The sequence below is a fragment of the Microcebus murinus genome, chromosome 22 (genome assembly GCF_040939455.1).
Source record: "Microcebus murinus isolate Inina chromosome 22, M.murinus_Inina_mat1.0, whole genome shotgun sequence".
NCBI classification, from domain to species: domain Eukaryota; kingdom Metazoa; phylum Chordata; class Mammalia; order Primates; family Cheirogaleidae; genus Microcebus; species Microcebus murinus.
This window is the reverse complement of record NC_134125.1, coordinates 4,577,241-4,601,094: the sequence shown is the minus strand read 5'-3', so window position 1 is coordinate 4,601,094 and position 23,854 is coordinate 4,577,241. Positions and strand designations below refer to the sequence as shown.

Sequence of the window (23,854 nt, the reverse complement as noted above, 5' to 3'; positions counted from 1 at the left end):
TCTCCAGCCTCAGTGTCTCCATCTGCGAAATAGGGGCAGTGCTGCCCCCGCCTGGGTGGCTGTGAGTCCAGCGAGCTCACACATGTAGGTGTTCACCTGGGCGCCCGCCACGCTCCGAGCATGACTTGGGCAAGCTGCCCACAACCCTCCGAGCCTCAGTTTCTCATCTGTGCAGTGGCTCCAGCCCGGCCCGCAGTGCGAGGCAGGTGTGTGCCCACACCCCCCAGGCCGAGCAGCGAGAGACGCCCGCCCGCTCACCTCTTGCCCGCTTCGCTGTGGGGGGAGCCGCGGGCCGGGGGCGGGAGGTAGAGCTCGCTGGGCGGGCGGCGCAGGTCCAGGACGGGGCAGCTGGCCCCGGGGAAGGAGTAGAGGGGCGCGGGGCCGTGCGGGGGCAGCTGCTGCGGGTGGTGCCGCGTGTAGTCTTGTGTGATGACCTCCTGCGGGCCAAGGCGCGCGGGGAGAGGCGTGGGGTCAGGTGGCAGCCACCCTGCCAGAGCCTTCTGGGTGGGGCGGGGGCTGGGCTGGGCTTTGGGGCAGAACCCGGCTCTGTTCTGGGCTTCCCGAGCGACTCTGGACCTGCCCGCTGGGCCTCACTGGCCCTGTGCGTGGGGGCGGGGCCGGAGCCCCCGGTGAGCAGGACACAACCGGCCGGGTTACTTCAAAGACTCCTAGACACATGACAGCCCGGCGCCCTTGCGGGTGTGGCTCACAGGTGCCCCCGGCCCACCAGCAGGGCGATCGCACCCACCCAGCCAGGACGGAGGAGCTCTGCGGGACCCCTCCCCTCCCGGGCCCATGACGAGGAGGGGCAGAGAGCGGGTAGTTACACTGATGTGCTGTGCCAGGGTGACCACCCGCTGGTGACCTTTGACCCCCGGGGCGGTCTGCAGCAGCGGGCTGGACGCGGGCTGGCTCTCGGGCAGTGGCCGCAGGGTGGGGAGGTGCGTGGCCTCGCTGCCCAGCTTCACGGCGCCTGGGGGCAGAGCGAGCCGGTCAGCGCGGTGGGCTGGGCGACAGGCGTCTACCGGCCGGGGCTGCCGTCCTCACGTCCCGGCTCTGGCCCTCCGAGCCAAGGGCCGGGGCCGACCCCTGAGCCCTCAGTGCCTCGGTTTCCCTGTCTGCATGGCAGGACAGTGCTGGGCAGGCGGGGCGGTACCTGGCTGCTTGGGCCGCAGCTCCGCTTCAGGGTGGCCCTTGTCCAGCTCCTCCAGGTGCTTGGGCAGCCCCCTGTCGTGGCTGAGGCTGGGCGAGCTCACGGGGCTGACGGGCTCCACCCCGTCGGGGCTGTAGCTGCTGCCATGGTAACCTGCAATGGGTGGGGCTGGATCAGGCCCGCAGGACCTTGGTCCTAGGGGCAAAGCCACCCGCCACCCCGCCCGGGGCCCCACGGGATCGGATCAACCCGAGCTGGGGGCCGGGTCTGGGCCCCAGACAGAGCTGGGCGCAGAGACAGACAGATGCCAAAAGCCCAATGGAAAAGGGACAGACAGGGACAGACTCAGCCGTGGGGCTGAGCAGGGGCGTTTCTGGGCAAGGTGGGGGGTGGGGCGGGGCGGCGAGGTCCCAGGGGCCTGGCCTGGGCCACGCCTCGCGGTCCCTGGTTCCACACCGAGGAGCTGGGGCCGTGTGGGGGGTAGACATGAGGACTCCCGGGGCACATGGGGCTGGGCACCCCCAGACTCCCCAGAGAGAGGGCGGATGCCAGTTGGGCCCCCCTGCAGGGCCTCTCTCCACGGAGACCGTCCCCGCTCCCCAGCTGGCAGACGCAGGCAGCCGAGCCCTCCGCAGCCCCGCCCCGGCTCCCCGAATGCAGGCACAGAGAGGAGATGCAGTCCAGGCCAAGGTCACAGATCCACTCATTAAAGGAAAAAAAGCGAAAATCCAAAAACATACACACAAAAAAAAAAAGGGAAAAAAGAAAAAGAAAATCGTGACCAACGATGTGCAAAGGACGAGCCGCCGTCCGGGCGTGGTGGCGCTGGGAGGGCCGTCAGGGTGTGCAAATCGGCGGAGGCGGCTTCCAAACGAAACACCAAAACGACAAAAAAAAAAAAAACAAAACAAAACAAAAAAAAGACGGGGAAAAGTAAAAAGCAGAGATCTGGAAATGTCTTTGGGCCGCAGACGGGGCGGGCGGCGGGCCGGGGGTCTTACCATCTCGAGGGGAGCCGCTGGCCGGCGAGCCGCCTTCTCGCGCCCCGTTACCGCGAGCGATTTGACGCGTGATTACCGCGTCTATGAAGGCGGCTGCCGTCAGGGTGGTCTTACCCAGAGACCGGAGCTCCAGCTCCGGGGTGGAAAAGGGTTTACTCTGAGTCTTTTCCCGCTGCGGGTCGGAAGCCGAGGCGGGCAGCGCTGGCTGGTCCGGGCTGGCGTGGCGCGGCGCGAGGCTCTTGGCCGGGGCGCGGGCGATGGCCGAGTGGCCGGAGCCGGGGGGCGCGAGGGGCCGGGGTTCACAGCCCTTGCTGGGGGAGGAGGCGGGCTCCAGCCCGGAGCGGGCGGGGGGCTTGGCGAGGAAGGCGTGGCCGGCGTCCCCGCGGGTCCGCTCGGGCCGGGAGACGCGGGAGGCGTCCTTGGGCAGCAAGACGGGCTCCATGAGCGTGGGGTAGACCCCGTCCAGCGTGCTGCCCAGCGGGCAGTGGGTGGCGGGCGGGAAGGTGGCGGCCGGGCGGACGGGCGAGGAGGTGGAGGTGGACCTGGGGGCAGAGACGGGGCTCAGGCAGCGGCGGGGCCACTCCATCACCCTCTGCGAGTCCCCACGGCCCTAGGGTAACCCCCGACTCCCTCCTGCTCCCAGGGCACTGCAGCCCTCCCGACACCGTGATCCGCAGGAGACTGCGTGGCATGGCTTCCCCACCCACCCACTCATTCATTCATTCATTGCATCACTGCAAGATTTTCTCTGGAGCACCTAACGGGTGCCGGGCTCCGTTCTGGAGTCTGGGAATGCAGAAGCGGGCAGGTCTCACCGTCTAGCTGAGAAGGCAGACTACGTACAAATGCACCACGCACGTCAGACCCCCGCCAGAGCGGCAACCGCTCCAAAGCAGCGAGTGGGGCCTGGGGAGGGAAGGACAAGCACGCCCAGGCGGGGTGCTCGAAGGGTCCCTGGGGGTGCGGGGAGTGGCACACAGGAGCTGCAGGCGCAGCGGCGGGCAGTTACAGCCCTGCCCCCGCGGGGACGTCCCCAGCATGGCCAGCGGGAGGGGCTCGTTTTCTCCATTGTGTTTCCCGACCGGCCGCCACAGGCGTGGAGGAACCACAGGTTCCCGCACACGCGCCAGTGCCTGGCAGCCCCGCGCCAACCAGTGGGGGCACAGTCGGGGGAGGAAGCCCACTCTTTCGGGGAACGACGGCGCTTTTGCAGTTGGAGTCGTGACGGGGTGTGATCTGCGGCAGGCAAACGGGGCGTGGATCCTCTTACGGATGGAAACTTCGCTTTGGGAGAGTAAGATGCGTACAAACGGGTCCCAGGGCAGGGAGGGGTCCTGGGGAAGCCCCCGTCCCCCGTGAAGCGGCTCTGCCCACGGCCCTCGGGGTGCGTCACCCTACCTCAGTGAACCTCAGGACTTTGCCCGGGCAGGAGGGACCCACCCTCTTCCCACAAGCCTGGCTAGGTGTCGGGAGGACCCAGAGAGTCTCCCCTACTGGCACTCGGTCAGTCTGTCCCCCCCAAGCCACCTCCCGCCCACTCATCCTCCAAATGCCAGCCTGCGCCTGTACCTGGGCCTCCAGGCTCCCATCCCCACTCACACCACCCATCCCCCTCCCGTCTAACCCGACACCCACCGACCTACCTGCCTAACTCATCAGCCCAATACCATCGACCCAACTACCTAGTCCATCACCCATCCACCTACCTGCCTAACCTGTCGACCCAACCCCCACCCACCCCAACACCCATCTACCTACCTGCCTACCCCAACACCCAAACACCTACCCACCCCCAGCACACACCACCTATCCACTCACCATGTAACCTGGCCACCCACCCTCGCACCCATCATCCATCCACCCGCCTGCCCACCCACTCAGCTACCGTCCCTCTGACCTGACCACGGCCTGCCGTCCACGCGGGCGGGCCACGATTCTCACTTGTGAGCCCGCCACCCCCCGCCCGCCTGCCCTCGCCGGCGTGCCAACCTGGCCCACCTCAGCACCGTGGGCGTGCCGGGCTCCACAGAGGTGACGACGCCCTTGAGGCCCGCGTTGTGCAGCACGCTGGGCCGTTGCTGGAGCGCGTCCTGGGTCCGGGGGGACACGGGCGAGTGCTGGTGCGCGTGGGCGGCGGGGCGGCCGCTGCCCCCTCCCCCGCCGCTAGGCTCGGTTCCTGAGAACAGGCTGCCATCAGGGGGGCGGGCCTCACGCGCCGCCAGGACCCGGGGCGGGGCCCCCGACGCCCTACCGGGTCTCCAGATGGGCGCGTGCTCCACCGTGGCGGTGGGCGTGAGGATGGACTTCTCCCGCTCGCGCTCGCGCTCGGACGCGGGCGTCGGCTTTGCCAGGTGCGAGGGGCCTCCTGGGAAACCCGGGGCGGGACTCGGTCAGGCCCGGGGCGGGGAGGGACCGGCCTCCTCCTCGGGCCTCCCCTCCGCCTGCCCACGCTCCCCCCCACCCCCGCCGCCTGCCGCGCTACCTGGGGACAGCGGGGAGCTGCTGGGGCGGCTGCTGAAGGGCTGGGGCGCGGTGGGGAGGTAGGCGAGGCGGTCCATGGCGGTGGCCGGCGTGCCCGGCGTGGGCGGCACCAGCACGGGCAGGTGTGGCACTTGGGACAGGTCGATGATGCCTGCGGGGGAGGGGCGGGGCGGCGCAGGGTGAGCCGCGGGGAGGACGGGCCAGGCAGGACCCGCGGCGCCCAGGACCCTTTCCGAACGCGCCTGCCCTCTCGGTCCCACCTCCCTGCTGCCCCCCGGCCCGAGGGGCCGTGCCTGCAGCTGGCTCCCTGTCCCCTTCGCGGGCCCTCTGCCCTTGAGCCTCTGATCCCTATGGACCCAGCCCTGTGCTTAGTGCTCGCGGCCCGCAAGCGCGACTCTAGCGTGACTCTGGCTCTTCCACCCGGCCCTGACTCAGACCCGGCCGCGTCAGGAGGACGTCCGGGAGGAAGGGTCCTGGGGGATGTCCCCTGAACACGCACACGCAGAGCAGCCCCAACCTGCTTACGGGGCAAACCACCCGGAGCTCAGACGGCCTCACGTTCTGATCTTTTTTTTAAACCCCCAAGTTCGCTGCACCCCAAGAGCACGCCCAGGCGCCTGCACACCGCTACGTGCTGCCAGGCGCCGGGCAGCACCCGCACGCGCCCACGTGCACGCACGACTTCACACGCACGGCGCGCACGACCCCACACGCAGGTCTGTGCGTGCTCTCGGGGCGCTCACGCAAAGCCGCGAGGTCCCCGGCTCCAGCCACCCCAGCGAGGGCTCCGGGGCGCGCGTCCTCCGGGAACAGGGCCCAGCCCCCGCGCGCCCACCCACCTCGAGGGCCGGCGGCGTAGTTGAGCGCCAGCGCGGACTCGCGGGGCGACAGGCCCCGCAGCATGTCGGCGCGCTGGGCCATGGCGGTGGCGGCGTTGTGGTGCATCTGCTGCGAGGTGATGTAGTCGTTGATGATGGTCTGCCGGTTCTCCAGCGCCGCCGTGTCGGGGTAGCCGCGGATGAGGTACGGCGGGTACAGGTGCGGGTAGGTGGGGTTGGGCGCCAGGTGCCGCGGCAGGTAATAGGCAGCAGCTGCGGGGGAGGGGCGGGCGTGAGGCCGGCCGTGGCCCCCACGTCTGCCCCCCACGACCTCCCCTGCACACGTGCTCCCCCCAGAGCACTGCCCGCAAATCAGAATGGAGGGCCCCGCGGCAGGGAAGTCTGCTCCTAGACACAGGGCACCTGAGCGCAGGGTGCTGACGCACCTGGGGGACACAGCCTTGTACAAGGAAGCTTTTCAGATCACGTCCATTGGGGAAACGCACACACTCAAGACCTCGTTTGACAGATTCAAGATTTTAAAAGCGCTGATAAGTCCCGCAGAAAAAGAAATCCACTGAAAATATTTAAAACCCAGCCTGTCCCTCAAAATGCTAAGAGAAGCTCTGCGCTAACGTAAACCGGTCACGACAGCATCGATGGGTCCCCCGTCTCCAGGCCTGCGTTTCCCTGTCCAGGGGCGCCCGCTGTGGACGCCTGCTCGTCCGTGGGCGGATCCCGACGAGGTCCCCGACCCCCGTGTGACTTCCCGGATCGCTGCGGAGAGCGCTGCGGGCCCAGGGCGCTCACCTGCGTCCAGCGGGATCCCGCGGGGAATGGAGGTGGGGTCGAAGGCCAGCGGGATGTGGCCGCGGTACAGGTCCACGCCGCTCACGCCCCGCAGCAGGTGCTCGTAGGGCGAGATGGGGTGCGGGTGGTGCTCGGGCATGGCGCTGTGCGGGGACTTGGCGACCTCCCGGGGCGTGGATGTCAGCTTCCGGTCCTGGGACGCCTTGCTGGACGAGAGGCTGCCTGTGGGGACGGGCCGGGCACGGCGTCAGGCCTCCGACCCGCCAGCTTCCCGGGCCGTCTGCGGGAGGGCCGCACGGCCCCACGCACCAGGGCTCCTCATTCACTCATTCGCTTCGTTCATTCCCTCAATTTGCCTCTTAGTTCGTTCCTCCGTCACTGACTCTCCCTTCCGCTGCGTGGCTTTTCAGCACGCATTACCGCCGGGAGGACGGAGCGGGGAAGGGCGTGACGGGACTCCGCTGGGCGGAAGGGTCAGAGCGGATTAGAGCGGGGGTGGAGGTGTGGGCGGAGGTGGGAGTGGGGGCGCCGGGTGCGGAGTTGGGGGGTGGAGGTGGGGCGCCGGGTGCGGAGTCGGGGGGTGGAGGTGGGGCGCCGGGTGCGGAGTCGGGGGTGGAGGGGGGGCGCCGGATGTGGAGTCGGAGCTGCGGGGGACGCCGGGTGCGGAGTTGGGGGTGCGAGGACGTCGGGTGTGGAGGTGGGGCGCCGGGGGCGGAGTCGGGGGTGCAGGGGGGGGGCGCCGGGGGCAGAGTCGGGGGTGCAGGGGGGGGCGCCGGGGGCGGAGTCGGGGGTGCGAGGACGTTGGGGACGGAGTCGGGGGTGTGAGAATGTCGGGGGTGGAGTCGGGGGCGCCGGTTGCGGAGTCGGGGGTGCGAGGACGTTGGGGGCGGAGTCGGGGGTGCGAGAACGTCGGGGGCGGAGGTGCCGGGTGTGGAGTCGGGGGTGTGGGGACTTTGGGGGCGAGCCCCATGCTGGAGGCAGGGCCCGCGGGTTTTGGGGTGCCGCCGAGCGGGCGCCACTCACCCTCCTGCAGGCGCGGTGTGGGCTCCCGCGTGGTCACGGGCGAGCCGCGGGGCAGGTGGCCGGCGAAGGGCGCCGCATGGTCCTCGTAGGCCAGGGGGCTCTGGCGCGGCTTGCCCAGCTCGGGCACGATGACTGGGGCCCCGCGTGCGATGGCGCCCCCCGCAGCGCCGGCGGCCCCCGGCCGGCCCTTCAGCGTCTCCTCGTAGCAGGCGCGCTCCAGCGCCCGGGCGTCAGCCAGCACCTCCAGCGGGTGCGTCGCGGGGAAGGCGCGGCCGGGGCTGCCGATGATGGAGCGCACGTCGTGCTTCTTGGCGCCCGCGGGGGCCGCCCCGGCGTCAAACTTGAGCGGGGTGCCCTGCGGCAGAGGGGGAGCTGCAGCCGTGGCCGGACCCCAGGCGCACCGCGCCGCCCTGGGCTCCCCCTCCTCCCTCTCGGGCGGTCACCTCTGCTCCCGCGAAGGGACAGCGGCCCTCGGGGCCGTCCCCTGCCCAGCCCCGTGCACCACGGTGCGGACCTCCCCTCCCCCAGCCCCCCAGGCCAGCGCGCCTGGGGGGGGGTCTGCCAACGGGAGAGGTGGACGCCAAGGCAACGGGGTTGCAGATTCAGGGATATCGGATCTGGGCTTCAAAGCTGCCATTTACTTGCTGCTGCGTGGCTCTGAGCAAGTCACTTAACCTCTCTGAACCCCAGTTTACCGGCCAATAAAATGGGGCCAGGACAAGACCCCCTCAGAGCATCTCCGAGAGGCCAAACAAGCCACTCCGCAGCGTCCGCGGCAGCACCCGGCCCGGCTTATTTATCGCCACGTTTCCTTCTGTGGCCCCAGCCAAGCTGCCCAAACCCAGGCCTCTCTGGGCCTCGGTTTCCCTACGTGAAGAATGGGAACCACAGGCACAAACCTGACAGGGCCCCGAGTGCAGCTGGATGAGGCCGTGGCCCGCGCCCGCCCGCCGGCCGTACCTGGGTGATGGAGCCCTCCTTGAGCGGCCGCGGCGCCAGGGGCAGCTCAGGCGTGCGGCGCAGCTCCTCGCGCGGGATCTCGTGGATGGAGCGGCCCGCCTCCTTCACCGTGGCCACCAGCCCCTCGTGGGCCGGCTTCAGCTTCAGCGGGCCCAGCGCCTTGTAGGCCTCGGCCAGCTCCCGCGGGGGCGGGGGCGGGGGCGTGCCCTCCCGCTTCAGCAGCTTGGCCTCCCGGCGCAGGTAGTCCTCCTGGGCCTCCACGTAGGACCGCGGGATCCCTGGGGGGGGGGGCACGGCGGTGAGCCTCGGGGCCCCCCTGCCGAGCCAGGGCCTCCACGCCAGCGGGTGTCCGAGCTGGACTGAGCTCAGACCCTCGCTTGCTGTGTGACTCTGAGCCTGTGCCTTGACCTCTCTGAGCCTCAGCGCCCCTGCATACTAAAACGAGAGCACGAACTGAAACCGCTGTGGAGTCGCGAACCGCCTAGGAACAAGGCAGACGAGAAACACAAGACCTGGGCCTCCCGCCAGCCGTGTCCCCGGGACAGAACGCACGCGGCACCTGGGCCGGCGCCAAGCACGCAGCTACGGCGCTCGCTCCGCGGACGGCCCCGCGGGCCACAGGCGGGGCTTTGCTTTTCCTGTTCGTTTGCAAGTGAGCAGGGACCCCGGCTCTGAAACCCACGTCGCCACGCACACACGTGCCACATGCCTTTCTGTGTCCGTGTCCTGGGGTCCCCCCCACCCTGCCTGGCTCGACTGGTGCCCACGTGGGAGTGTCCTGGGGTTCTGTGCCCACCCCCCCTGGCATGTCCTCCCCCAACCGCCCCGCCTGGCTCGACTGGCGCCCACGTGGGAGTGTCCTGGGGTTCTGTGCCCACCCCCCCTGGCATGTCCTCCCCCAACCGCCCCGCCTGGCTCGACTGGCGCCCACGTGGGAGTGTCCTGGGATTCCGTGCCCACCCCCCCGGCATGTCCCCACCCCCAACCGCCCCGCCTGGCTCGACTGGCGCCCACGTGGGAGTGTCCTGGGGTTCTGTGCCCACCCCCAACTGCCCCGCCTGGCTCGACTGGCGCCCACGTGGGAGTGCCAGGCCGCGGGGCGGGCACACCTTGCGTGATGGAGCCGCGGATGTGGTGCTGCTCCTTGAGGTGGTGCGGGCTGTGCCGCTCGGGCGGGATGGCACGGCCCATGAGACCTGGGGAGAGGGTGGGTGCGTCAGGCCCAGCAGACCCCGGGCAGGCGGGACACGACCCGCCTCCGGATGGGGCCTGGGAAGCCCAGCCTCAGTTTCCCCATCTGCAACCCAGGCCCGAGTGCCCCCCACGGGCGCTGAGCAGCGCGGGCGCCCACCTTCGATGCTGGCGGAGGACACGGCCCTGCCGACGCGGCCCTCCATCATGTCGTAGGTGCGCTTGGGTGCCGCGGTCTCGTGGGCGGGCCCCGCGCTGCTCCTGCCGTCCTCCTTGGCGCACTGGGCCACGGACACACCACCTGGGGACCAGACATGGCGCACGGTGAGGGGCGCGGGCTCTGCGTGGGGCCACGGCAACCCCCGCCACCGCCGCTGAGCCCCGCCGGGCGGGAGAGCCGGGGCGCCGCACCCCACCACCAGCCCTCAGGCTGCTCTGTCGGGGAGCGTGCACGTCTGTGCACACACGGGCACTGACACGCAGCACCAACACACAACATGCGTGTGTGGGCAAAGCCACATCCACAGTGTGGACGCTTGCGGCAGGCGGGAGAACGCATGTGCGTCAGCATGGCCATGCGTGTACAACTGTGGGCGTGTGCACGCGTGTGTGGGTGCACCTGGCTACCGAGCACAGAGCAAGTCCACACACACACACACACACACACCCGAGGGCATGCCTGGCGGTACGCGGCTTTGTGTGTGCCTACGTGCGGTCACAGGAGCCCAGCTGTGTTGATGTGCACGCAAGTGTGCAAACGCGTGCACCCTCCCGCAAGCACGCATGGCGGGTGCGTGTGGGTCGGCGGGAGGCGTCTCCTGGGCAGAGGTGGCCTCGCCTGGCCAGCCTGAGCCCAGAGCAGCTGGGCAGCAGGGGCGGCCCCTGGGGGGTCTCCTCCCACAGCGGAGTGCTCGGGCGTCAGAAACACGCTCGGGGACCCCGGACACGCCCTTGGTGTCTCACGCTCCCACGGGCTTCCGTGCTGCCGCCCGTGACCCTCGGATCGCGGGGTCCCCGAAGGACATGCACTGGCAGGTGCGTGTGGCTGTCCTGAACCCTCCGCGTGGACACTGGTGGTCACGCCGGGACGTCTGACACTAGTGGAGACCGCAAGTCTGGCCGACAGCCGGCGCAGGTGCGCGGGATGGCGGGGTGGTGGCCGAGGTCCTCGCCACGCCCCGTGGCCTCACACCTGGCCAGCTGCCCGCGCTGGCCACCGGCCCCGGAGCGCAGGAGCGGTATAGCCCCGACTGGAACGCGGAGCCCCTGACGGCCCGGCCCCTGGTCCCGGCCCCCAGCGCGCGAGTCCACCCAGTGACTCTGACACCACGCGGCGACTGCCGGCCCCGAGCCCCTCCCGGCTCCCGGCCACACCCAGGGCACTCAGCCTGGGGACACCCGCTGGCCCGTCCCCAGGACGGTCCCTCCCCGCAGCAGAAAGGTCCCTCGCTCAGCCGCGTGGCGCCAACCCCGCTTCCCGGCACAGGGCGGCGGGGGAGGGACGATGCCCCGGAGGACAGGCGGTCTCGGCCACAGCTGGCAGTGCCGAGCGGGCGCCCATTAGCGGCTTTTATCTGCACACCCTTGGGTGCTGGGGCTGCCAGGAAATCCACTCTCCCAGCACCCGACTCCCTTAACCCCTTCCTCCCTGGAACCAGGGCCGGCGCCTGGCGGGGGGAGGGTCACTCCGCCGTCACCCCCCCGTGGCCAGGGAGAGTGTGTGGGCTTCGTCTGAAGTGCGGAGCTGAGGGCCTGGAGGTGTGAACCTGGGCTTCCACCCTGGGCCTCAGTTTCCCTGCTATGCTCCTAGCGAGGCTGTTCCCTACATTATAAAGAACTGGGCAGAGGTGGGAGGTCACTAAGACCCACCGTTGCCTGCTGCTGGCTTGCGTGCCTGCAGGGACGGCTAGGTCACCCCCTATGCTTCCTGGCCTCACCCAGCCCGGCCTCCCCGTGAAGCCTCCTCAATGGGCCAAACACCCTCCTGCCCGATCCCGGCCTGCTCCTCTCTCTCACGCGGCCAGGAGAGCGGGCACACGGAAGGCCCACTGGACGTGGCTGTGCCCCACTCTCGTCTGTAAAATGGGGACCCCCGTCTCAGCTCCCAGCTGCCTGGGCGCGGGAGGGGCGGGCGCCCCCGACGGTCTCCCAAGGGCACCAACCCTCCCCGCCCCACTCACCGTCGGCCCCGCGCTTGACCAACTCCAGACTCGCCGGGCCTGTGGCCTCGCGCACCCGTGAGCCGAGCGGGGTGGGCGGGTGTCCCGGCTGGGGCCAACGTTGCACCTTCCCGCCACACCTCTGTGCGCGTCCCGAGGGCGGGGACGCCGTCTGCCTCCGCCCCTGCCGTGCCCCAGCGTGCGGCGGGCTCCACTCGAGTGACCAACGACTGGCTTCCCTCCCGGGCCCCATCATCCGGGTGCCAGAGCCCCCGCCCGGCCCACCGACGCCCCTCGGCCGCCCGCACGGGACGCCCGGCCACTCACCCTCGTAGGACAGGACGTGGCCCTTCTTGCCCTCGTAGATGACGTGGCCCTTGGGCAGGCCGTCCTCCCGGCCGCGCTCCAGGCGGCTGGGGCTGTCCTCGCCAACGATCCGGGTGATGGTGCCCTTGTACAGCACGTCGGCCGGAGTGCCCTGCGGGGCGAGCAGCGAGACCCGGGAGGCTGCGGCTGGGGACCGCTCAGGCCCCCAGTGCACACGCATGCACACACGTGCCCACACATGCACGGAGCCCACCAGGACGCAACTGCCTAACGAACACCGCTCTGAGCACTTTCCACAGACGAACCCATTTCATCCTTGATGCCCTAAGGCAGGTACTGTTCATCGTGCCTATTTCAGATGGGGAAACTAAGGCACAGAGAGGTCAGGTGACTTCACCCAGGGTCACCTGGCTAGCGAGGGGCAGAGTTGGGGCCCGGGCAGTGGCCCTGGGGCTGCATTCCCACCACCCACCGCTGCGGGCTGTGGCCTTCCCAGAGCCTCGGGACCCACCGCCAACAGCGAGGGGCGGGGCCGCGGGGTCTCGGCTGCTGGGCTGCGCCTGTCACCACAGGTCGCGCACTTTGGCTGCATAAAACCAGGACGAGGACTCAGGCCAGGCAGGACACCAGAAACTTTAGTTCTAACCCAGGGTTTCTCAACCTCGGCACTGTCGACATCCGGCTCTAGATGGTTCTTTGCCTCGGGGCTGCCGTGTGCACCGTGGGGGCTGCCGTGTGCACCGTGGGGGCTGCCGTGTGCACCGTGGGGGCTCTGGAGGGACCCCCAGCCTCCCCGAGTGCCGCTCCACCCCCAGGGCTGTGACAGCCAGAATCTCCCTGGGTATCTGGGGCAACATGGCCCCAGCTGAGACCCACTGCCTTACAGGGAGTGAGCTCCCTGCCGGGGGTGTTCAAGCCGAGAGCGAGTCTGAAAACACGCGTGCACCGACCGCGCAGCACAACCCGCACAACCGTGCGCTGAGCGAGGGGGCCACTCCGGCATCCACTGCTCTGCCAGGGAGGCCCGAGTGCCGCCGGCGCACCCACGTGTGCGTCTCCTGGCCGTCGCCGCCTGGTCCGTGTGAGAACCGGGTCTGAGCTGCGGAACCCGGCGGCTCACCGCGTAGCACGGCAGACGACAGGAAGGGGCTCTCCCGGCGAGCACGCAGGGACCCGATGGTCTTAAGCTGCGACATGACACAGGTGCCAACTTCCGAGGCAACAACGGAGGACAGAAACCCAGCAGGTGGCCCCTGCCCTTGGAAGAACATGCGGGACAAACTCCTAGAAGCACGGAAGCTTCTGTGTGCCAAGTGTCCGCTCAGGGGACAAGCCCGTGGCCGCTTGGCGCCGGCCCCAGTGACCTCTCCACCCCGGCGGGCGGGGAGTCCCAGGAAGGTCAGGGATCTGTACGTCCTTGAGCCTCTCGCGCTGGCTGGGGGCCACGTGGGCCCTGCCTGCGCCGCCGCTCGGTTAATGAGTGCCTGTCCTCGGTGAGGGCCGGCGCCGCTCGCGCCACGGCCTGCCAGCGAGGCCGTGGGAAGCCTGGCGCTCGCCGACCTTGTGTGCCTTGGCAGCTGCCGCCGTGGCGTGACCGGGACAGAGGGACGCCCAGGAACTTCCAACGTCGACCTCTGACCCCTATGACGTCACGAGAACGACTCCCCTAGGGATACTTCCATCAAAGGGAAACCGAGGCAGGGCAGGCGGCCCCCTGCCGTGCCTGAGCGTGTGGCAGAGCCGGCTGGCATCCAAGCGCCCCCGGCATTTGTCCCCTGCACACAGCACGCTGCCTTCGAAAGCCTGAGATTCCAAAATCCATAGATTTCAGAGAGAGACGGAGCGAGGAGGGAAGGAGCGAGGAGGGAAGGAGCGAGGAGGGAAGGAGCGAGGAGGGAAGGAGCGAGGAGGGAAGGAGCGAGGAGGGAAGGAGCGAGGAGGGAAGGAGCGAGGAGGGAAGGAGTAAGGAGGGTCTCCGCCGTGGCTGGAGCTGCAGCTCCTTGCGGCAAAAACAGCCAAAACCGTGGAGGGCCCTGCTGCCCAAGGTCCCGCCATTAACACACGCGTGTGGGCGGGCGTGTGCGGGCTCTCCGTTCTCTGCCGCGGCGTTCTAGTGCCAGACACGCGGCCACGAAACCCTGGGTCCAGCCCTCACCAGCTCCGTGGCCACAGGCCAGGAACCCTGCCACCTTTCAGTCTTTGCACACGCAGTTCCCTGGACCCAGAATGCTGTTCCCCGGATTCCTGCACGCTTGCTCTGGATTTGTCCCCGCCACGGCTGACACGCCACCTCCTCGAGAGGTCTCCCCCTCCTTGCCTGGCCCAGGCACGCTCAGCCACGGTCTCCTGCCCGCTGCCGAGCGCACCACGCTCTGAAGCCGCCCGCTCGGTGCCCGCCGCCCGCTCGGGGCCCGCCGCCCGCTCAGGGTCCGCCGCCCGCTCGGGGCCCGCCGCCCGCCGCCCACCGTCTTGCCCAACTTCCGGCCGGCGAGTGGAGCCTGACTCAGCGCGGACAAGTCGAACGTCCACGGCGCGGACCGCTACGCCCCAGTGGCCACCCCACCTACTGGGGCTGGGCGGCGAGGACAGAGGGACATGAGGCGGGCCGGCCCCCCCACCCCCGTCCCTCACGCCGCGACGCGGGCACCTACGTGGGTGATGGAGCCGCGGTAGGTGATGGGGCTCTCGGGCGGCGCCCGCGTGCTGGGCGTGCCTTTGGTGATGCTCCCGCCAGGGACCGTGCCCAGAGCCGTCCCTGCAAGACAGAGACACGGGGCTCGGGCGTGTCCGTGGCCTTCCCCGAGCCTAGACCTGGGGCCACACGTCTGGCTCAGGCAGAGGGTCCCTCTGCCCCTCGACGGGGAGGAGACGACTGCTGACAGGTGACACTTCCCCACCAGACTGGACAAAGGGTCCTGGTCCCGCCTTGATCGTCTGGGGGACAGGGGCAGGGCAGAGGGGCCTCACCTCTCAGCACGGACGTCTCCTGGGCCGTGGGCACCCCCAGGCTCTCCGGCGGCCCGGCCTGGCCCCGGGGTGACAGCTGCTCCTGCTTCACTCCGCTGAAGGGTGCTGAGGACCGGAGAGGGGTGAGCCACGTGCCACCAGGCAGGGACACAGGTCAGGCCCCTGCCCGGCATGACCTGACACAGGGGCTGCAAGGGGATGTGACGTGCCGCCCCTCCCCCACGTTCCAGCCAGGACCCCTGGGGCCTCCCAGCTGCCACCCGGAGCCCCATGGGCCGAGACGTCCCTCACCCACCCCCACTGGGACGGTGGGCCACCCGGGACCCTTACCCAGCTTCTTGGGGTCCATGGCCAGGGGCAGCCCCATGGTGATGGGGCCCACAGGGGCCTTGGCGTGCTCCGAGTACGGGACGTGCAGCTGGACCGACATGCCCTGCAGGGGTGGAGCGGTGGGGTCACCTCCCCGCTGCCCCCCGGCCCCCCCGCCACGGGCCGGGAGGCCCCCAGGGACATGCAGGCCAGAGTCTGGCCCTGCTGTCCAGCCCGTGACACAGACAAGTCACCGCCTCTCCGGAGCCCGGGTCCCCTGCCCTTGAGAGGGACCACCACCGTCGGGGGCTCGTGGCTGCCCGGCCCCCTGCTGCGTCTGCGGTGGCAGGTCAGGGGTGTAGGGGCAGATGGCTGGAGCCAGCACCCGCCATGTGCCGGCCACCCTGCCAAGCCCTTTGTGCTGCACTTGCTCTCCCACCTCGCAGGGGGAAACTGAGGCACGCCGACGTCAAGTCACCTGCCTGAGGCCTCACCATCAGGTTCCAGAGCCCGTACTCTCGACAACCCGCAGGGCGGCCGCCCAAGGGCAAGGTCCTCGTGGACACGGCTCAGGCCCCAGAGCCGGGCCTCCCCACCCCCGCAGGCCTCGCGGGCCCCGGCGGCCCACTCTGCGCACGGGAAGACCGGGCCCCGGCAGGGAAGGGCCTCCCTCACCTGGGAGATGGCACCCACGTGCCTCTCGAGGACGCTGGGGTGCTTGGCGGAGGAGATGAGGGGTGGCGGGTTGGAGATGGCGGGTGGGCGCGGCAGCACGGGCCGGGCGCCGTCGTGGAGGCCCAGGGGCAGCGGGTGACCTGCGGGCACACGTCCGTCCATCCATCTGTCCATCGCGGGGGCCCAGAGCGGTCGTACCCCCGCCCGGCCCCAAGTCCGAGCCCTGCCTGCTCACCTGCGCCCCGGCCGGTCTCCCCGTGCCCCCTTTGTCCCACAGCCCTTCCCGGGAACCTACGGGATCTCTTTGGAGTCGGCAGGTTCCCACCCGCCTCCCCCTGCCGTGAACCTTCCATGGCTCCCACTGCCCTCAGGATAGAGCGTGGGCCCCCGACAAGGCTGTCAGGTGCGTGACCTGGCCCCGGGGTCCCCCTGGCTCACTGGGCACCAACCGCTGCAGTTATCGGGCCTCGTCTGCTCTTCCCTGCCTCTGGACCTTTGCACGTGCTGTTCCCTCTGCCCCCATGCCTTTCCTCGCCCTTCTCCTGACTCCCCTGGCCCGTGAGGATGGGCACGACCGGGATGGCCCGGCTGGCATCGTGGCTGCGTCAGACCCCAGGCCCAGCAGGACGGAGGACCTACAGCGGCCCGGCCCCCAAACCTGCGTCCCGGCGTCCGGGAACCGCAGCAGACCCCGCCCTCCCGGCTCTCCCACACCTGCCCACCCCCAGCGCCCCGGTCGGCCTGGTCCTCGCCGGCTCCAGCACCCCCGGGCTCCCACTGCTCGCGACTTCCGCCCCCACCCTGCGCCTTTCCCAGACTCAAAGGCCGCCCTCCTCCCGCTCCAGCGACCGGCCGCCCTCCCGCTGGCCCTCTGGGCCCCGAGACGCTGCCACGCCCACGAAGCCCCGGACGGTGCAGACAGCTGGCCCTGACAGCCGGGGGAGCCCAAGCTGGCCGGCCACTCACCAGGCGGCGCATAGGCGAAGGCGGAGGGGTCCGGGGCGTGCGGGGAGGCCTTGATCACCTCGCGGGGGGGCAGCGGGAAGGGCAGGCCCGAGGCCCAGCACGGCGGCTCCCCCGGCAGCTTCTGGGCGTCGGCGGTGAAGGCCGGGAAAAACGCGGGCTTGTCTGCTGAGGGCGTGGGGCGGGAGGTCAGGCCGCGCCCAGCCACCCCGGCGGACACTGCTGGAACCGCGCCCCCCCGCCCCCACACTGTCAGGGGAAACTGAGGCATGGACACATCACGGGCTCCTCTAAGGTCAGCAACAGACATTCGGCCACGTCAGGATGTGAACCCCACGTGGCTGCAAAGAACACCTCGACAATAAGCAGACTCGAGGCTCACCCCGGGCCCCCACGGGCCAAGGCGTGTCTAAGCATGTTAACTCACGCGCTGTCACGGTGCCCACGAGGAGCTGGCTGTGACTGTCCCCATTTCACAGACAGGGAAACTGAGGCCTAGAGAGGTTGAGTCACCTGGTCAAAGGCTCCAGCGAACGAGTGGCAGACGGGAGCTTCAAACCCGGGCTACGGGCCGTGGCCTTGACCCTAACCGCCAAGCAGCGCTGCCCGCGAGAGGGGCGCAATGATCGGCCCTAGATCCGGAGCCCGGGCATGCCCCGGACGCGGCAAGGGGCTCAGGGCTGCCTTCGGGGCCGCTTCCTGCTGGCTTCTCACCCTACGCCGAAATCCGACCTGAGCTCTGAACCTCCCCTGTAGCCAGGTAACTGGCTAAGAGGCTGGGCACCGGCACAAGTAGGGAATGGCAGGGCCCTCTGGCCGCTGGCGCAGGAACGGAGGCAGGGCACCTCCGGGCCACCTCCAGATGAAGGAGGTTCTGAAGGCCCGTGGGGTGCGGCAGGAGAGTGAGTGCTAAGATCAATTGGTGACGCCTGCCGGGGTCATGGCGGCGGGAAGCAGAGGCCTGTGTGCCGTGTGGTCTCTAATCTCCCGGCAGAGATGGAGTCCTGCCCTGCACCCACGCCCCTGGCGAGGTGGGCAGCCCGCAGGAGGGGCGCGGATGCAGGGAGTAAGTCTCAACCAGCCCCAGCCCTGAGTGCGCCTGCCCCCCCCCAGCCGCCCAGCCCTGAGCGTGCCTGGCCCCGCTGCTTCCTTCCCGCGGCTCAGCTTTGGAGAGCTGGGGCGGGGCGGGCGGGGGAGGGCCGCCGCGCTGGAAGGGAAACTTGGGGCTGGGCCAGGCCGGGCGGGCGGCCGAGAGCCTGCGGAGACAACCTGTTCCTCCAGCCGGGCCCAGGGGAGCCCCTGGGACCTGCCTGGCTGCGCCGCTGCGTGCGGGAGCCAGGGCGGGCGGGCGGGCGGGCCTGCTTCCCGAGACCAGAGAGGCGGCGCTGGGTGTCAGGTCCCTGCGCGTCCCAAGGCAGCTGGGCTGCGAACCAGACTGCGCGAGAGAGGCGCGCAGTGCCTGTCACCAGGTGTGCTGGCCCCGCGGGGAGCACGTCCAGGAAACAGCATAGGCCCGGCCAGGCCGGTGGGCCCAGGGCCAGCCCGGAGACCGCGGCCGGGCTCCTCCGCAGGTGTTCACCGCACTTTGAACGTGTCCACTCGGCCACTCTGCCCACCCTGCACGGCAGGCTGGAGGCGGCAGCACCCGCCAGACCCCGGACACCCCGTCCCTGCCATCGGCCCCTCCCCAGGCACTTACCCTCCTTCTCGGCGGGCGGCGCGGGGCTCCTGCTCTTGCCCCGGGGGCTGCTGCTGGGCTGCTGGGGGGCGTCACCTTCCGGCTGCAGGTGCTGCGCTGGCGGTGGGGCAGGGGGGGCCGGCTTAGGGGGAGTTGCATCCTCCCGGGGGGGCTCGTGGACTTTGGTGACCTGCTGAGGGAAGCCGGGAGAAGTGAGTGTCTGTGTACAACGTCGGAAGGTGACAGAGGTCAGGGAGAGACCTGCATGTGCCTAGCCTGGAAACCGAGGCCCCAAGGAGCCAGCCAGGTGCTCAAGGTCACAGGTGGGTCTCGGCACCGAGCACATGGGGCCATCTCCAAACCCGGCCTGCCTGGCTCCTTCCCTGCACCCCAAATCCTCTGGGTCTCAGAGAAGCAGGGAGCTGGCCGGGCAGACCGGCACCCCTGCACCCGGCACTCAAAGCCCCAAGTGACAGCCTCGCCTGGTCAGCTCAGGGTCTTCTATAGCCCCTGTGGGACCGTGGACCCTCCTCCTTGGAGGGGTTACCCCCAAGAGGACCACCCGCCTGCCTGGCCAGGAGAATCCTCCAGCAGGCCCAGGATCGGAGCTGGGGGGCCCCCCTTCTCTGGCCAAGGAGTTGCTACAGCTCGGCGTGGGGGCTACTGCTCCCGCAGCCCAGCGTCTGGTCTGGGGGCTCGGGGGGCCCTGGGGGTGCGGGAGGAGCTGCTGCTCTGAAGATGCCACAGGAGGGGGTGCCCACCCCCACCCCCGGCTCTCAGTGCCGTTTCGTCTCCATGGGGACGGCTCCGGGAAGTGGGACGCAGGGCTGGCCGCAGGTGCAGGCGTGCCCACTGCGCGGCCGCCTCGGTGAGCGGGAAGCCGAGGCCGGGGAGGCCCCTTGGGGCGCGGCGTGGGCACTCACGATGGGGGGGATGGCGGCTGCCCGCTGCTTCAGCTGCTTCAGGTCCAGCGGCTTCTGGGGGGAGGTGTTGGCCCTGGGGTCTCCGGCGGGCGTGAGGAGGCTGGGCCTCGGGGACAGCAGCCTGCGGGGCACACGCGTCAGGCTGGGCACCTGCAGCCGCGCCAGCCTCAGCCACGGCGCCGGGAGCCGGCTGTCCAGGGTCACCCGGCCAGGTCGCCGCCTCTCTTCCCCGAGGAACCCGCCGAGATTCGGGGCGCAGGGGCCCCTCCCTTCCTGCCCTGGGCCACGCAGGCCCCAGCAGGGCCGGGACCAACCCCGGCCCAGAGGTCAGGACCCAGACACCCCCCGAAAGCCCCGGCAAGGGAAACCTGGAGGAGCCCAGATGCGAGGGGCCCGGGGCGGGGCCTCGGCGTGGAGCCCAGTCCACTGTCGGGCGGTGGGTGCTGCCCCGCGCGCCGGGCCCTCCTCTCCCGCTCACCTCCCGCTGGGGGATGAGGACAGGTGGGCCGGGGCCTGGCATGGGGCAGAGGGCGCATCGCCCACCCTGAGATGACAGGGCCGGCCCTTCCGTCTGCAGCTGTGACCCAGAGCCGGAGCACTACGCGGGGACAGAGCCTGACCGGGGTGCGGCTCCTGAGCTGCTTGGTGGGTGCTACCTCCTTCAGGAAGCCTTCCGGGATTCCCAGGACACTGGCCATGGGCACGGCACCTGCCACAACCCGCTTCTGGCGCAAGGACTCCGAGAGCAGGAAAGGGTCTGCTGCAGCCCAGGAGCCCTCAACCCTCGCTCTCGCCTCCCTCCTGCCACCTGCGCCCGCCGGCACGGAGCAGGCGCGGCCACGCGGCCCAGCGTGGGCCGGAGCTCCGCCAGGCGGCAGGACTGAGGCAGGTCTGAGGCGAGGTGGCGACTGCAGGCACAGCCCCGCAGTGCACAGTGACCACGGGAGCTGGTGCACGTACACACCGTAAGGCACAGCCGCCGCCTCAAGGCAAGAGCCGTGATGGCCACCAGGACGTGGCCCCTGCCACCGAGCCCCAGCTGCCCAGGCGGGACGGCCAACGACAAGGAGATCCGGTCTCCTTCCTGCCCGGGCACGTGACAAGCCAGCCCCGCGGGTAGCGGCCTCCTGCCCGCATCTGCCACACGCTTGGCCGAGCGGGCAGAGCGGAGACAGGCCGGCGACGCCGGTGCAACTGCCCGCGGCGCAGGTAGGCCGAGACAGCAAGGTCACCCTGACTCCTGCAGAGAAAACCCTCCCGAGCTCCCACCTGTCCCCGCGCTCTCCGCGGACCCAGCGCCTCTGCTCTGGCTGCCGCCCTCCTCTCCCGCCACCTGCAGGCCAGGGCGCCCTGACCCGTCCCACTGTCCCACGGCGATGCCACAGCCTGCCTGCACCCCCACCCACTCCTCCGGCCGCCCGTCACCCCCCGCCCGTCACCCCCCCCTCACTCCCCCTCGGCCCTTGCCACCGCTCGCCTCTGCAAACTGAAATTTAAAGTGAACGCTGCAGCACGGCGCAGAGCCGTCCGGCCGCTCCTCGCAAGGCCGAATGCACGGTCCCCTGCGACCGCACCTGCCCAGCCCTGGTGCGCTCACGACACACGGAGCCCGCGTCCACGCAAAACCACACACCAAGCTCACGGCAGAACCGGCCACGTGGCTGAGGTGGCAACCCGGAGGGACGGACGCACAGGACGTGGTCTCCCGCTCTCTCCCGGAAGGGACCAGACACGGACGCAGGCCACGGCACCCACGGACCATGCCACCAGCCACACAGAAAAGGCCACGAGCCATGGAATCCCACCCCACGAAACGTCCAGAACGGGCGAAGCTACAGGGACAGACAGTGCGCTGGTGGGTGCCGGGGCCGGCGGGGGAGAAATAAGGAGTGACCGCTCACGGTTCACTGTCCCTTTCCGGGGTGATGGCTTTGTGACACTATGGCCACACTTGACTATACCAAGACCGACCTGTGTGGACACGGATCTGTCCTAACGAAGCTGACACTAAAGGGAACAACATCCCGATGCTAGCCATAAAGGATTCCATGTGTCCACTGTATTCTTTCTGCTACCGGCAAAAACATATATTTTATACGTATGCGTGAGAAAAACGCTAAGATATAGACTTTCAGACTTCCGTGTAGGTGGCTATGATTCCGCAGGGGCACAAAACGTGAACTTTCAACACACACGAAACAGAGTGTCGGTGTCCCACACGGACCATCTGAGTGGGGCCTCCTAGGCAGGGCCCTGCGCCCTCTCCTGCCTCCATTTCCCCAGGCCCCCCTCCCGGGCGAAGGAACAGTCGGACTGCCGGGGATGGGCACAGAGGTGGGAGCAGGGGCTGGGGCAGCGAGTGACAGTGTGCTGCAGTCCCCTGACCCCAGCAGGCCCTCGTGGGTGAGGACGGCCATGTCTGCACGGGGACCTGGGCACAACCCCCCCCCAGGGGCGGGCGGCTGCCGACACGGGAGGGGACACAGGAGAGGACACGGGAGGGTGGTCAGAGCCGCCACCGCCAGCCCTCTCTGTGGCTCTGCCTCTTCCACCCACCCCCGCATCTTCTTAGAAGACAGCGGCTTTTATGTCCCTTTCTGGGGGTCTGGGGAGGGGTGGGGATGGGATCTCGGGGCCAGGCGCCTGCCCTGCCTACCCAGCCCCATGGCTGAGAGCTCAGGCCCTGAGTTCAAGTCCCCTCTCTTTGACCATGTAACAGCCAACGGTGCCTCAGTTTCCTCATCTGTAACACGGAGAGAAAGCAGGTGCTACCCCACGGGCTGTCTGTCCTGAGGGTGACCAAGGGGAGGTACGTGGCCAGCACCCGAGCCCCCCGGGCAGGCCGTCGTCTTACTCCTGTCTCCCCCCACTGTGGAAGGCCGGGGCTGGGGGAGGGGCGGGGAGACCAGGGTCTGGGACGTCCATCAGCAGCGCGCTGGCCTGTGACAGTGCGTCCCCAAGTCCACAGAGCCCTGCCTCAGCTTCCCCATGGTCACCAGACGGGGACAGTCCTTGCCACGCCCCAGGGCTGGGGGTGGGGGCGGGCTGGCCTGCGAACCAGACACCCTCTGCCCCCCTAGGGCCCCGACTCCTCACCCCAACCCCGGGGCCCCGCCCACCGTGACCTCCTGTCCTGCGCCCTGTCGCCCCCCCAACTATCCACTCTGCCCCTCGCCATGGGCCTCTTTGCAGCCCACGGAACATGCGTTCATGTGGCCACAGGGCCTTTGCACGGGCTGCCCCCGGCTGGGCTCCCGTCACCTTCCAGTGTCACCTCCTCTGAGAGGCCCTCCCTGCCTGCCAGCCCCGGGCCCCGTCTTCCCGCTGCCCCCTTAGCAGGTGAGCCACGGCCAGGGCTGTCCTCACTCTCTCGAGACCGCCCAGAGCCTCGTCTGTCCTGTTCCCACGCCCCAGCACCTACACACGGGCCGGCACGGGCGCCCAGGCACTGGAGGAACGGAGGACAAACTGCTGTCAGGATTCTGTCAGAACCCCAGGGGGACGGCCGAGGAAGCCACACTCCAGCCCTTCTCCGAGTGGCTCTGGGGTCCCGCAGCGGCTCCAGAGGAGGCCGCCAACATTTCCCCGAGCGCCCATGCGGACCAGCACTGGGCTGGCGCTTACGGCCATCAACCCTGCTACTCTCGCAGCGAGCCCTCCACGCCCATCCTAGGATGGGACAGCCGAGGCCGGGGCAGGGGTCCCAGGGCCCAGCCCTGCCAGGCAGCGTCCAGCCGCCTTCTCCAGGAAAGGAGTGGGGGAGGGCAGGCGGGCGCGGGATTTGCCATCAAAGCCACTATCCCTGGTCGTCGGCCAGGAAGGCGCCCGGCAGAGCTGCCTGGCAGAAAGCGCCTGAGAGCAGAGGCCGAACGTGGCTCCCTCTCCCGGGTTGTCCGGGCGACTTCCAGGGACACGGAGCTCGCCCGGCTGGGGCTGCCAGGTGGGAGGAGGGCGGAGGGCAGCGGCCAGGACCGGGGTCACCCGGGGGCCCCGCCCGTCCCTCGGCCCTTCCCAGGAGGCCCTGGCTCTGACGCGGCCGGCAGAGGGAGGGGCGGCGGCTGCGGCCAGGAGTAGGTCAGCAGCCCGGCCTGTGTCCAGCCGCGCTGGCCGAGAGGGCCAGGCAGGGCCCAAGGGGGGAACCAGCCCCCGCCACACAGGGCATGATGAGCCAGGTGTTGCGACTCCCAGCCGAGACTCCAGCTCCCCAGGGGTTGGACGCCGGACCCCAGGCGGGAGGTGGACGGGCACCAGGCCCAGCTGGGGAAGGGGCAGGCACGTCCCCGTGTGGGGCTGTGGGGGGAGGGCGGGAGGCCGAGCGTGCCCTGCTGGGGGCACAGGGCCTGGCCTGAGGGGTCTGGGGGCTGCCGGGATCCAAGCCAACATCCCCGCCCCCGGGGCGGGCCATGTGTCCCCAAA

The 23,854-nt window shown here is 69.8% G+C and overlaps 1 protein-coding gene across 19 annotated transcripts in view; it reads right to left on the bottom strand.

Annotated features, from left to right (window-relative positions):
- NCOR2 (nuclear receptor corepressor 2) overlaps positions 1–23,854 on the bottom strand; it is a 170,758-nt gene that overhangs the window by 10,009 nt on the left and 136,895 nt on the right. For 9 of the 19 annotated variants that reach the window (XM_075996444.1, XM_075996449.1, XM_075996443.1 and 6 more), the window contains exons 22-41: positions 19,439–19,559; positions 18,537–18,708; positions 16,841–17,005; positions 15,875–16,014; positions 15,221–15,323; positions 14,891–14,995; positions 14,575–14,678; positions 11,924–12,074; positions 9,598–9,738; positions 9,356–9,442; positions 8,247–8,524; positions 7,287–7,641; positions 6,264–6,485; positions 5,475–5,726; positions 4,637–4,786; positions 4,153–4,519; positions 2,269–2,696; positions 1,157–1,306; positions 828–973; positions 259–437 (exon numbers count right to left, since the gene is read on the bottom strand). In XM_075996444.1, coding sequence (XP_075852559.1) covers positions 259–437; positions 828–973; positions 1,157–1,306; positions 2,269–2,696; positions 4,153–4,519; positions 4,637–4,786; positions 5,475–5,726; positions 6,264–6,485; positions 7,287–7,641; positions 8,247–8,524; positions 9,356–9,442; positions 9,598–9,738; positions 11,924–12,074; positions 14,575–14,678; positions 14,891–14,995; positions 15,221–15,323; positions 15,875–16,014; positions 16,841–17,005; positions 18,537–18,708; positions 19,439–19,559 — 3,816 coding nt within the window. Of the gene's footprint in view, positions 1–258; positions 438–827; positions 974–1,156; positions 1,307–2,268; positions 2,697–4,143; positions 4,520–4,636; positions 4,787–5,474; positions 5,727–6,263; positions 6,486–7,286; positions 7,642–8,246; positions 8,525–9,355; positions 9,443–9,597; positions 9,739–11,923; positions 12,075–14,574; positions 14,679–14,890; positions 14,996–15,220; positions 15,324–15,874; positions 16,015–16,840; positions 17,006–18,536; positions 18,709–19,438; positions 19,560–23,854 lie in introns of all 19 variants that reach the window. The other 10 variants (XM_075996458.1, XM_075996462.1, XM_075996454.1 and 7 more) reach the window with 6 other exon arrangements.